Raw genomic sequence first — 14,215 nt, forward strand, 5'->3', positions numbered from 1 at the left:
TCAAACCGCTGTTACTCCTCATTCTGTGACTTGAACACCATGATTTTGCATATGATGTAAGAAGTAATGCAGTATGATTCCAGATTATATTTAACTTTATACTTAAAGTAAGAAAGCTGTTATGAAAAAGCAAATTTGTCAGAAAGTGCAACTGACGCTGCTGGACCCGGACCAGTAGGCGGCGCTGTAACATCATCTGCCAAACGCCGTTAATCATAGGCAGAAGAAGACTCCAGTTGCGGGAAAACTGAAGCTGATGAGTCCTGTGTTGATAACTTCAAACTTTCAGAAAACAAGGTAATTAAGGGAATATTTATTTCTTACAATCAGCTAGTGGCGTTTCAAAAACTACGAGCTACTCTTTGTATTCACACATGGGTCTTTTGGTGTATTCGCGTCCACTGTCTCAGTCTCAGAAGTAAAGCAGTGTTGCTAACTAGTTGTGTAACCTCCCAAATAAAAGCATGGCAGCCAACCAGCCTGACGTTTACCTTCAACTAATGCCACTTTAATCCAGTGGACACTGTATATGAACATTAAACGGTGTTTTATAACGTTACAATATGGATTTTTCTGCCTAATCTCACTGGATTGTTGTGCTTCATCACTTCCTGCTGTTTGTAACGCTATGCGGCTTTAATACCATTCTCACTTCGCACAGCTAACGTTTCAAAGTTAACCACAGATACTTACAAGACCCTACTAGGGTAATGCATTGATGAAGTGTCATAGAAACTTTATAAATAATCCATTGGCATCACTTAAACTCATTTCAGTTGCTAAGTATCTGTTTCCATTGAGTCTAATACCCATAAAATCAAGTGGGATCCTGTGCTATATTACCAGTTTATGTACATGTGTGTAGTAAACCACTCTAAATACTGTAGTTGATCTAGGATCTTCCTTGTTAGATAACACATTATAGATGGCTACCTGCATAACAATACAAGCTATGTGTACAGTACATGTGAAATTACCAAAGTACATACAGTTATACAATTTTGTCTTAACTTTACTGGAGCAGGGCCAGTTTGTCATAATCACATACCAGGTTAGACTGAGAAGGTCACAATTCAGTCAACAATAGGACATTTAAAAACCAAAAGGTGTGGGTGATCAGTAAGAAATTATATAACCATATTAATGTGTTGATATTATGTCACTATCTGTTCAGGTGTGTAAACGTCAGAGTGCAAGTGTCACTAGAGTTGTCATTTTCACCTATTTTGGACATTTGGGAGAAATTTGGCACAGTAAATTTGTTCTGTTAATTTAAGCAAAATAGTGCATCACAAATCACAACACAGAAATAGTGTATTGCTGAGCACTACATTGTATTTAACAAGATAGAATAAAAATGTTGTTACATTTGCCATCATTGAATTAAATGTTACTTTCTAAAACGGTGGCTAAAAAGCATCATATACCAATTATACCAGTAACATGCCAGCTGTACAGTTTTGTCTAGTGTTGGCTTTACAGTGTGTGTGTGTGTGTGTGTGTGTGTGTGTGTGTGTGTGTGTGCGCGCCCGCGTGGTTGTGTGTGCGTGTGCGCTCTGATTTTTCATCTGTAGTTTTTAAAAATCACCATGAAAACCCCAAAGGCCTCGGATGTGAAAAAGGGAATATCAGTCCTTTGGGAGACTCTGCAGTGTCCCATATGGTGAGTGTCATTGAGAACAAGAAGATTTGTTAAATAATAACGATCTGCTTGATCTATAGTACAAGAAGAAGATTGTCATTTGGAAGAACTGTCATGCTCTGAACTTACTTCATACTTTCTTTCACCTGTAGCTTGGATTTAATGACAGCACCACTATCCACTAAGTGTGACCATCAGTTTTGCAAGTAAGGAACATCTGATACATCCTCTTTACTCAGATGATTGATAGTATTTTGTTAATTAAACTCTAATTCTATTTTTTTATTTATTTCTTTTTACATGCACTCATGAATAATATATTTGTTGTTTTGTTCCACCAGATTTTGTATAATTAAACTTTTGGACAACTCTAAACAAAACAGGGCCAACTGTCCAGTGTGTAAAACCAAGATAACCAAAAGGTTGGAAAAAATTTATAAGATGACAGTGTAAAGTTAACTAGAATCATTGAAATGTTGTTGTTATTAATACCTGCATCTTTATATCATTATATATGTGTATTTTTTAAATATATACAGGAGCTTGCAGGAGAGCCCTGGGTTTCAGAGACTTGTAGCAGGATTGCAGGATATGATACAAGCATATGAACATGACACCAGCACAAACTGTAAGACTACATTGCAAAGTTCTTAAAATGACCCTATGGAATTGACTTGTATTACATCACCTGATAAAATTACTTTTACATTTTCAGACTTCACGGGAATGAGCCTGCAAGAAAAACAATCAGGGTAAGTAATTACAAAACATTAAGATTAATGAATGTAATTTGATATAACCATAATTTAATTGTGTATTTTCTTCTATCCAGTGTTACAGATGCTGAAGCTACCAAACATCCACAAAATGTGTCATCTGGAGATACACCTGTCACTGACCTTGACAACGAAGAAAATGCAGACCATGATGATCTTCCGAGATCCCACTCTTCAACTATAGCAGGTAAAATCTTGAGATCTTGTATAACTGTCTTATTACCTCAAATCAACTACCACTTTAGCTCTAATTACAAGTTATTTTATACTATTTTGAAATAATTGGGTTTATTTGGATTTCGGTTCTAGAAAAAAAGTCCACACAAGCCAAACTCTATTAAGGTGTGGATACAACTCTGAAGCACAATCTGAAATAGATGCATGACATAACTAAATAGGAATTGCACACACACACACACACACACACACACACACTTAAACCAACCAGGCCATGCATTGTGTATATAGGAGATTATAGCCATTGTTTCAGTGGTAGATGAAACAAGAAAAAGTGATGGTAACTCATTATTCATCTTATTTTGAAAGTGCGTTGTCTTCCACAAGGTTAATTATTCATTGATTTACTTATCCCACTTTTTAGCCCAGAATGGATTTGCAAGACTCATGGGACTTGAAGACTCAACTCCTGTGACGACAGAAAATGAAGGCCTGGACAGTGGCCTCGGTGATGTCCTGCCAACTTCTGACAAGAAAATGCACAGCTCTACCGATACTTTGGAACCAGTAGGAACAGAAATATCAGAAGTTGTGGAAAAGGTGATATCAATGCACAAAACTAGAGGCAAAATGAGATTTGACAAATTGGAGAACACCTCCCTTCATCCATTAGTCATTCCAGACGAGACCGAATATCAGCCTTTAAGAAAATCCTCACGGAAGAAGAAGAAAAAGGATTTGGAGCCTGACAAGATTCTTGATGAGAAACAAAAGAAAAGTCTAGAGAAAGTTGCTGAGTGGCTCATGAAAGTTCCAACTGAAGGAAGTCTCGAGTTAGAAAAACCAGACGAAGACGCTGATGACTCAGACAGCTGTTCTTCCACTTCAACAATAGATGTCAAGCAACACATTAGTAACATGAATCCTAAGAGAGATGATCGTGCTAAAGCCCTTGAAGAGCAGGTGTTCGGCGCTGTCTACAAACGAGAGAGAAGAGGGAACAGGAACAGGAACACCTCTCTTCCGCTCAATGCTTTTGTCGAGCGATCAACAACTAGAAAACAGAAAACAGGCTCTGAAGATAAAAATGAAAGCGACTTGGAAGAAGAGCAACAACTAACAGAAGAAGTTAACGACACCAGCAGTGACATTTTTAAAGAAGCAGAACAGATGGAAGTCGTGGAGGAAAATGATTTAGACAAACATGGGGAAGAGATGAACAACTTGCCAGAAAGTGACAAAAATAAAGGTAAAGATGAGGTTCCCTCTGTGTCTGATATTAAACAACAGCAACCGGAAAGAAAGTCAAAGAAAAGGCTGCATGATACTCTGCAGCAGCTTGACAGTGATTTGCAGCAGCAAGCTGAGGCAAAGTCAGAAAGTACTGAGCAAAAGAAAACTGACAAGAGGAAAGGTAAAAACACAAGGTCAGAGAAAGGCAAGTCTGCTAGAGTGCCAAAGCCTCTTTTTCTGGTTGCAGTTCAAAATGGAGAAACCAGTCCAAAGACCAGACTGAGATCAGAAGAAGTTCAAGCACAAATTGAGAACTATCCTAGCAGCGAGGACCAGGAAACCCCTCTCACGAGGACCACCAGGAGAAGCAGAAGGCTTCAATTCTTTGCTGAGGAAGTCCAGGGAGGTCACGGGAAAGCAAACTTGAAAACCAGTGTAGCTGAAAAACACAGCAATGCTGCAAAGGAATCAGAGGAAGTTAAAGGTGAAACACTGGATAAAACTGCATCACCTGAGAATGGAAACATGACAAAGGTGGCCAAAAGAAATGGATGTATTTATGATCAAGATTTAGGAGGAATTGAAAACGTGGAGTCTGGTGAGAGAACGTCTTATCTGACACCAAACGAAGATGTTAAAGAGCCCATTGCTGAAGTGCCGAATGCTGACACTCTGTCTGAAGCCAGTGCTGCTTGTTATGTCCCTGTGGTACCGAGTTCTACAAGTCCAACTGAGGCAGCTGTAGTGGGTCCAACACTTGAAAGTGACAATCCGACGAATGAATTCCCAAAAGGTATTCAGCTGGAAACGTCTGCTTGCGAGACTAAATGCGCTATAACAGAAAATGAGGAGGACAAGAACGACAGTGAGCTGGACACAGAGCAACTGCTCAGGAGCTTCAAAGCCACTAAAAGGAAATCGTTCCATCTTGGTGGTCCCAACATGAAAAGAAGCCGTAGCTCAGACCAAGGAGAAACGCAGGGTGCTGAAGCAAAGGATAATGATCCTGTTTGTTCTAGTGTTGAATCTGCAAAAAAAGAGACATCTGAAATCGCCAATGTGGAGGCTTTGAGAGACAATGAAGACTCATCTTGTAGTGATTTGATCTCCCCGTCTAACTCACCCACCCTGGCAAGAAAAACAGTTCTTGAGAAACAAAATCAAGTGGTGGTACAAGCCTCGATCCCTGATACCAATAGTTCAGGTCAGGACAGCGCTGCTGGAAACTGTCTCTCCAGGAATAGTCTTAGCAGTGCCCTCAGTCCTAATAAAGTGTCAAAACGTGAAATGGAAAGTCCTCATCTTTCAGTTGTCCCTCAATTGGTAGATTCTGGGCTCTGCTTCACAGCTGTTGAACACGATGAGCTACATGAAGCTTCAAAGTGCTCTCAAATCTCAAACAGTCAGCTTGATTGTACAGTGAGGGATGCTGACAAATGGAAGGAGATAGGAGACGGCATTTCTAGTGGAAAACATTCATTCAACACTGCTGAACACATCTTGGTTGCAGAGTCCTCTTTAACTCCTGACGGCCTTGTAACACCAGTTGTCCAAATGGTCCACAAAACGAAGCCTAACAGCAATGGAAGCGCCGAGCTCAGCGCACGTCCCTCCATCAAGAGCTACCCGAGGAAGAAGAGACCGACTCAGAGGCTGGAGTCTTCATCCGAGTCCGACTGCAGTGGATCCAAAGAGGAATTACCAACTTTGGCTCAAATCTTCGGTAGGTCAGCTCCTCCGGCTGCTGTGACCCAGGATCAGGGAGATTCCAATGAAGCTAATGAGGAGGATGCATGTGTTCCAGCTGATGCAGAAGAACACTTCAGCCGTCCACCTGCATGCCCCAGCCCCGACTTTGTTAATTCTAGCCAAGCTTCTGTGGACTTGTTTGGAACACCAGATGAATGTAAGTAGAGAGATATTTTTTCTTAAATTTTAGGTTTGTTCAAAGGAAGCAGCCTGCAATACAATAAATCTTTTCTTTTGTTAACAATCTATCAAATATGTGCATGCTCCTTTTCCCACAGTAAGAATCTATCTTTGTATCTTTGGGATGTGAGGAAAAAAACAAATCTCTCAAATGTTCAGACACAGAGCAGTTCAATTATTTCTTTTCTGCAGGTGATGTCCCAGTAAATGACGCCAGTGTTTCCATGGAATCATCACAATTTTCAAGCGAAGTCCTTGTCACACAGGTATGCTCTCAATTACTCTGTCTGGTTGTAAGTGCAGCTGCACAAATGCATCATCTGATTTGAAAAATAACACCACATTCAAGGTTTTTAGCAACTGCTGAGAGAAAGTGAGATTTTCCATTAATTCAAACAAAATTCTGACTCTGTCCATTTGCTTGTTCAGCGTTCTGCATTTGCATTGTGCTCCCAGTGATGCACTGTCACGTTACGCCCCATAGAGGGCAGCCACCACATTTTCCTGAAGCAGAAACTGTCAGCTCCTGGATGACAGACTACCTAGCTCTGTAAAAAATGGCCCCCTCAGCAGCTTTCTAAATTGCATTTCATTTACGTTAGAGGAAATGCCGCCTCGGAGATGATTCTTGTTTTCTACCTCATCCATCTTCCAGCGCTCTCACTTTTATCTGTCGACTGTATTTGACTGGGAGTTAAAGTTTCACGCCCTGGGGTTTAGAAAAGGGAGCAGGATTACACACATCTGAGAATACAGAATGTTGGTTATTATTGTGCTGTGTGTCTGTATACATAATCAGTGCACTTGCGCTGTAAACTCATACAAATTCATAGACTCTATTCTTCCAAACCAGCTCCAGCTGAGCAGAAGCTGTTGTCACCTTTCTCCCTTGTGCTTTCTGATTTCCCTCTAATATCTTAAATATTATGTATGGTATGTAATTATCTTCTCGCTCTCTGTGCTGTCTGGCCGAAAAAGCACCCACTCCCTTCCAATAATGAATAACTGGTTGAATGTAGGTCCCTCCTCGCTGATTGACGGTTGTTATTGTATTCATACATCAGTGCAAGACATCAGATGTGCAGCCAGTATGTGTCCCTTTATTTTGTATAGTAAATGTTAATGTTGCATTGCAGCATTTCTTCTCTGCTTACCCCCACCACCCCTGTATTTTATTAAAGTGCATGACTCATTTGTAATTATGAGCTGTTCTACTTTACTTTGTTTTCTCCTCTGTAAGCAAAAGATAGAAATGCAGAAGGAGCTGGTGAGGCTGGAGAAATTGATGGCTCTGGTGTCAGAGGTGCTTCAGGAGAAAGAGCGCAGTCCTGCAAAAGAAGTCCCCACAGAAACAAATCAAAGCATCAAAACCACAGGTAAACAGATAACAAGTGTAGGATTTTCTTAAAAATGATTAGTCGACAGATTAGGTAATGATTATTTTATTATATTACTTAAGCAAAACAGCAAATATTCACTGCTTCCAGCCTCTAAAATGTGAATAATTAAAAGCAATTATTGTACAAAACAATTTATCGATGAATTGAGAAAATAATATGCAGATGAGTTGATAATGGAAATAATCACTAGTTGCAGACCATTTTTTAATGCTGCAATACAAGACCGAAATATAATGTGACATTAGTGTAATTTAACATGAATGTTTGCCCATTGTTTGAATTTAACATAAAGTCCTTATCAAGCAAAGATATTCGATTTTTACCTTTTTTTTTACGATTGTTTATGATTTTAGTTAAACTCATTGATTAGTTTTATGCAAGAATTCAAAGGTGACCTAAATGTGATGGTTACTTTGTGTCCCCCGGCCCAGACACCCACAGGCACCTCGTGTGTCACCAGGATGCAGGCCAGGATGCAGACATGTAAGTAAAGCATGGCATAGTGGACTTTTAGTACTACTAATATAATGAAGGAAAGAATTGTTACATTTTGAGTTGCTCATAAACAAGAAATAGTTAGAAGTTTATTAATTAATTAAAAGATGTAAAAACCATCATCAACACAATATTTTTCAGCAAGGGAAAGTACAATAATAAGTGTGTGTGCTTTAGTTTAGCTTTGTTGCTTAATCTCTGTTGCAGAAAAACTAAACTGCCTAACTTAAAACAGGAGGCGTCATGTACAACCACAATCAAACTACAAATAAATGCTTCTTTAGCTCCTGTCTAACATGAAGACATGAAAGCTTGCCTCTCAACATGAAGTCTTTGTTTGCGGTATGCAGGAAATGATTAGAGCAGCTGATAATATCAAAGCTGAATGATTCTCAGGAACTAGACAGTTAGAAACCGGTTCTATGTGATAACTGTTTTCATTCCTACAGACAGGACGTTCCTGAGGTTGTAGTCATCTCTTTGATGATATGATGATATCATACTTGAAAATGATTTGTCGAAATGCAACTATCTTTCTGGTCTTATCATAGGCATCAATTTTGCTTCTGTGAAAATTCTCAGTGGTTACATAGTACATGTCACTTTAAAGAAATAGTTCAGTAGAATTTAGGGAAAAAACTAGAGTTTGATGAGGAAATTGTTACCATTCTCATGTCTGTCCGGAGACGGCTAGCGGAAACTTCAAGAAGACACTGCTCCCAGCCATGAAATAGTCACATAACCCTCAGTAAAACGGCAGATTGTTGCTTTTGCTCTAAGGTTTTTGTCTGGATTAAACAAATGTGTTAATTGGGAAGCGGTTCTGATAGATGCATTTTGTTACCGCTGCTCAGAGCCAGGCCAGCTGTTTTCCTGTTTTTCCAGTCTTTGTGCTAAGCTAACTGGCTGCTGACTGTTGTTTCATATTTATTGGTCAGATATTGGAGTGGTATTTATCTTCTCATTTAACTCTCTTTAGTTTCCAAACTAAATTAAAAAGCAGGTGAGTGGAGCAGTGACCCTGCAAGACACAGAAAACTTTTCAGTCAAGTTTTTTTTTTTTTTTTTTTTTTCCTCACTAGGTCAGTGAACCAATCAGCTTGCCCGATGTTGGCCTCAAGTCGTGTGACAATCCTTAAAGTCAAACTCGATGTCAATAACAAATCTAATTAAATAATATCTGCCTCAGTGCGTCGCATTTCTCTTCTCAGAAGGTTGTATACATTGTTAATACATTTTAAATGGCGCTATATTTCAATACAGCCATATTAAGGTGAATAATAACTGGAGCAAGTGGCATGTAATTGGTCTCTTTCAGTCTGTAACTGATGGGGAAAGTTAGCGGGTCTCTGTGTGTGTGTTGCTCGTCTTGTTCTCAGAGGGTGATGCATCTCAAGAGGACAGGCGGATAATCTCACTAATGAACCCAGAATCTGCTTATGCTGTGGAGAATAAAAAAGTCATTACTGACTGCATCTTATATGTCATTTAGAGCACTTAGAGGGAAACTTGTGTTGCCACCGTAATTTATCTCTCCCGCTTGACTACCCCCCCACCCCCACAACCTCTTGCCTCGCAGGATTCTAAGTGCTGTCCTCGAGGCGATAGAGAGGGAGAAACGGAAAGAGACGGCATATGAAAACACGGAGGAACTTGGCTATACAAGTTCTAAATTAAAAAGCACCTATTCGAGCCCAGTGGTGAAATTGGAAAGAATAGCTGGCATTGGAGTATATGACAAGTTTTCAATGAGCTGTTATCACCTTGGTACAGGTAATTTAAATGTAGGCGCGCAGCCAGTTGTCGGTATTATTTGAGTCTCTGAGTGAAGAAATGAATCCAAAAGACTTCCAATACTTTCACATGAGTCATAAAGTAGCTTGTAATCCACTGATAAAGGACACGAGTAACTGGATATTGACTTTCTGTCAATATTGAGCTCCACCGACCTCAAACATAATACTGCACAGTGCACATTTACAGTGCAGTCAGAGAGTATTTGGACAATGATGTGCTTTTTATTGTTTTGGCTCTGCTCCGGCATATTTGATTTGAAATGAAACAATGACAGTAAATTTAGATTGCTGTTATTCAGCTGTAGGGGAACACAGTCTCCTTATTTTAGGACATTGCAGCAAGATAATCACCATAAACATATAGACAAGACAGCCCTGGATGTTTGTTTTTTAATAGCCCAACAGTGAATCACAGTGACCTCAGTCCAACTGTGTTTCACTTGCTGAAGACCAAACTGAAGGCAGAAAGCCCCTGAAACAAGCAAAAAGTACTTTCTGTACACCGAAACTGCAGAAACTGTGTACAAATGGATGAAATGCTCATCAGGATGCAGACACCTTCAAATTAAAGCTGAGAGTCAGCACTTGCACCATAGTGTGCTGGAGCCAACACGACAGGAGATCGTCACTGTCCTCATACAGTGTACCCTGGAATAACCCTACACTCAAATTAGTAAAGCCAAACCAGTTTAGATATATTTGACAGCTGAATCCCTCATTGTTAAACACCTATACCCTTTTGTTTCTTGGGTCTAGTGGTGGTTTATATTGTTCTTTATAATATCCATTGAAAGAAGAGCATCCTAACAGGATTTGGTTAGGCTCCCTCCATCTTCAGCATGAACAAAATACAAAGATCAGCACTTAAGAGCAAAGATCAACCTGCACATGCAAATACACCAATGATCTGAAATGGATCAAGATAATATATTCAGTATTGTGATCCTGCATGTCAGCTCAGGAGATCCCTGCAGTCATATTGGCAGTTGGATCCACAGTTAACACCACGCTGGTTCTTTTACTTCATTGTTCAATGAAGGTTAATATAATGTCTCTTTTGCAGGAAAGATGTTCCCGATGCGGAGCGAGAGCTCAGCATGAGAGTATCCGATGGCAGAGGGGTCACGCAACCCAGCGTGTCAAAGCATGGCAGTATTACAGAGATGGGTAAAACTACTGGTGTAGTGTTTTGATTTTGTTTCTCTGCGGAAGCCTAAATGCATTTCTAACAGTCAGTAGTGCATTTGCAGAAAGAATCACAGTCTGTGTCATTTTTTTCATAGCTGAATGATTCCACACTTTTTCATTATGTTTCTCCAAATATGCACAGAGAGATGTGTATGGAAAACCCTCTGCTGGGGATTGTAGCTTTTCACTGCTTCCCAGCAAGGTTTGACTTAGAATTTCAACTGTTTTGTGTGGTCTATGGCGTTCAGCGTTATGTGTCACATAATCAAAAATTGTGTTTGTAAGTTTTTAAAGATAACTGGGTCTGATCAGATCAAGTCCTGTCGATGACTCTCTCTTTATGCTTGTGTGTTTGTTGTCTCTGTCTCTTCAGCAGTGCAGAGCTCCACACACACAGGGATGAGTGTAAAAGGCACTGAAGCCTCCAAGACACCTAGTTCAAGTTCAGCAGCCAAGACACTAAAGATATGTAGTTCAACAGCAGTTGGGCAAGAAGACAAAGAAAACAACACACCCTCAAGAGACAGAAGTAAAGCTAAACTGGTGCTAGTGTCATCTGGATTGGGGCCCAATGAACAGGTATCGGGTATCAATGAATTTCTTTATCTAGCACTTTCCATAACAGGATACATTAATCAATCAGATGTTGTTGCTGACAGATAATGGTGAAGAAGTTTGCCAAGCGAGTCGGAGCACATGTGGTTTCCCAGGTGACACCAGAGGTGACCCACATCATAATGCGCACTGGTAAGTATGCTCACATACAGGCAGTGTGAGTATGTCACAGCATTGTTCTTTTAAAGACTGCAGCTGTTTTTGACTTGAAGAATTGATCCACTGGACTTTAATTAATGGTTCAAAATTGGCTTGATACACAGTAAAGCAATTAAATCTGCTTTTAAAGCTCCGCTTTAGATCTTTCTCGTTCCTCTTTTTTAAATATTTTCTTCAGCAATAACATTTGCATTTCCACAATTACATTTTCTTTCTACATGTACTTCCAGCTTGTTTTGTGCGTCTTTTGAAACGCTCCTTAGAGATAAGCTCTGTTTCTCTCTCACCCACACACTCACTCCTCCATTCATCCACTTGTTGCTAATTACTCTCTCTGATAGATTATTTTTAATTTCAAAGCTCGCTGTCTCCAAAGCACCTTATTAACTGTCACTGTTTAAGAAGCCTTTTTTAATGGCAGCTTGTTTCCCAGGCAACCAAAAAATGGGAAGAGGAGGTGTCTCGATCTTTGTGGTTAAAGGTTGAAGAAGGAGCAGGAGGTGTCACGTTCTAACCTTTTGCAGAAAATAATTTCAAATCATTTGAAATGTTTGAGGCATCAATAATTTGCACTTGAATGTTGCCTGGAATACAAATGAATGGATAATTACAATATTTCTTGAGGGAATACTAACCCCTTGATCTTGCTGATCATCCATGATTTGTGTCTGTGAAGCTATTCATTTTTTTTATGATGTGTTCATTATAAAACTGTTTGGTGCAGTTTAAAAGAACGATTCATTCATTTTGGCTTGTGAGAATTCAAAGTCTTTTTGGCTGCATCCTCTTAAAAAGAAGTAATGCCTGCTTGTGACCTCATGAATGTAATGTTACGGGTTCAATATCATATCAAGATATCACTTGGCTGAAAAGGTAAAGCTACGCAGTATTTAACAAGAAGTATTAGAAAAAAGTAAATATCAATTTGGGGGTATGTTTTTAATTTTCTCATATCCCATCAATCATCTTATGACCCCTCTGATTCATCTCATGGGGGATCCAGACCACATGTATGAATCCAAAAGCTAATCAATACATTATGCATTAACATGACTTGATAGTGGCAACCACTTAAGCTCATCATACACAGAACAGGAAGCCTCATTTCCTTTACTCTTAATGTGCCACAAATGTTGCGATATGGCACCTGAGGTCCAGTCATAGTCTCAACTAACGATGATCCTTATCATCCTCATGTGAGCTGTTTACAAACAAAATTCAAAAATTTTGAATGTCTTACTTTGATTTCCCCCTCTGTGTTAATGTGGAAGTGACCTGCCCCCCAAGGGCAAAGCACATACAAGAGAGAAGGCACAAACATTAAAGCAAACGTGTTCCAAATCCAGAAAGTTAACAAATACCAGAACACAAACAACTAGGGGAAACGCATGCAAACGGAATTGCTACACTGAAAGACGCTCGGGCGAGTGGTGGGCTCAATTTGGAAAAGCAGCAGATGTTACAATGTATCTATTATCAGACTTTGTGTTACTTACCTAACCCTTTATTAAGTGTTGATGTTTATTTTTTCAGGCGAGAAAGTTTCCATTTAGATTTCGAATATGTGGTCTCTTATGGAAAATCAAGGTGTGTGAGAGAGAGAGTGTGTGAGTGTAGACATACTCTTGAGCATCTTTTCACACATCTATGCTTGTTGTCCTGTCTCTGCCAGATGAACAGCTGGTATGTGAGCGCACACTGAAGTACTTCCTTGGCATTGCAGGAAGGAAGTGGGTGGTGAGCTTCCAGTGTAAGTCCTGACTCACTTTACTGTCGCGCTCTTTCACTGATGAGTTAAAAACAATTAGTCTAAACACAAAACAGCATGATGACGGAGGGATCGGCTAGAATAAAAGGAGCGATACATAATACAGTAGCCACCAGAATAGTGTTTGTGCGCCTGACAATACGCTCATAAGTTTTTGTTCTTACTTCCTCTCCGCAGGGATTTCAGAGTGCTTCAAACAAAAGAAACTCTTAGATGAGGTATGCTCGCCTGTGTGCGCCTTGAATTTGCGCGCCGGTGATTTCCTGTTACATCTCTGTATGTCTTGATGCTGAATTAATGCTGCATGATGAATCTCTCCATGAGGTTCATTGTGATACCTCATAAATTATTTGTCATCCATTTGCTTTAGCAATCCCTGCATCCGCTTCTTTGCTATGCAAGTATAATCCTTTGCCAAGCTTAGTTTAGTATCGCCATTAATTTAAAACTATTTCCCTGTCGGCCAGGCAAACTTTTACCATTTTTATGCATCATATGGTGTTTGTAAAAATGGACCCCATGCAATTATAAGATGAATACTGTCAAACTGAAGAATGTCCAGTGTTGTTGTTGTTGGAGCGTATTTTACTTTTAGAATAAACGAAATGAATATGAACTATCCGACATCTTACAATCAGTCCTTGTGTCAAATGAGAGTAAATAATTGCTCCACTTATTTTAAAGGTCATAGTTGTTCTAACATTGTGATTGAGATTCATTGCCTGATTAATTTTCTTTTGTTGTCCAACAGAGTCTCTATGAAGTGAGAGGTGACGTGGTGAATGGACCCAACCACCAGGGCCCCTCAAGAGCGCGTACCACTGAAGACAATAATGTGAGTCCTTCAGTCCTTTATTGATCTAATTGACTCAAAGGTGAAAAATAAGTGAGGGATCTTATCTTATCCAGAGGAATTTGGCAGTAGCATCATATGACTCTTGTCTTTCTCCTGTGGCTAAAATGTTTATTTCTAGTTTTTAACTTTGCAGAAGTTCATACTTACTACTTTTTTTTTTTTTTTTTTGCATATCGTTCAG

The 14,215-nt window shown here is 39.5% G+C and overlaps 1 protein-coding gene across 3 annotated transcripts in view; it reads left to right on the forward strand.

Moving 5' to 3' along the window:
• The first annotated feature begins 80 nt into the window (after positions 1–80).
• The window catches only part of LOC111657129 (BRCA1 DNA repair associated), a 23,475-nt gene continuing 9,340 nt past the window's right edge, over positions 81–14,215 (forward strand). Inside the window, exons 1-17 of one of the 3 annotated variants that reach the window (XM_023409170.2) lie at positions 81–297; positions 1,575–1,663; positions 1,795–1,848; positions 1,984–2,064; positions 2,182–2,270; positions 2,358–2,394; positions 2,475–2,605; positions 3,020–5,734; positions 5,950–6,023; positions 7,004–7,133; positions 7,589–7,640; positions 10,512–10,615; positions 11,010–11,215; positions 11,296–11,383; positions 13,083–13,160; positions 13,356–13,396; positions 13,930–14,013. In XM_023409170.2, coding sequence (XP_023264938.1) covers positions 1,590–1,663; positions 1,795–1,848; positions 1,984–2,064; positions 2,182–2,270; positions 2,358–2,394; positions 2,475–2,605; positions 3,020–5,734; positions 5,950–6,023; positions 7,004–7,133; positions 7,589–7,640; positions 10,512–10,615; positions 11,010–11,215; positions 11,296–11,383; positions 13,083–13,160; positions 13,356–13,396; positions 13,930–14,013 — 4,038 coding nt within the window. In that variant the 5' untranslated portion in view covers positions 81–297; positions 1,575–1,589. Of the gene's footprint in view, positions 298–1,574; positions 1,664–1,794; positions 1,849–1,983; positions 2,065–2,181; positions 2,271–2,357; positions 2,395–2,474; positions 2,606–3,019; positions 5,735–5,949; positions 6,024–6,997; positions 7,134–7,588; positions 7,641–10,511; positions 10,616–11,009; positions 11,216–11,295; positions 11,384–13,082; positions 13,161–13,355; positions 13,397–13,929; positions 14,014–14,215 lie in introns of all 3 variants that reach the window. The other 2 variants (XM_023409168.2, XM_023409169.2) reach the window with 2 other exon arrangements.

Source organism: Seriola lalandi, unplaced genomic scaffold, assembly GCF_002814215.2.
Source record: "Seriola lalandi dorsalis isolate HSWRI2012SDOR001 ecotype SW California unplaced genomic scaffold, Sedor1 jcf7180002054383, whole genome shotgun sequence".
NCBI lineage: Eukaryota > Metazoa > Chordata > Actinopteri > Carangiformes > Carangidae > Seriola > Seriola lalandi.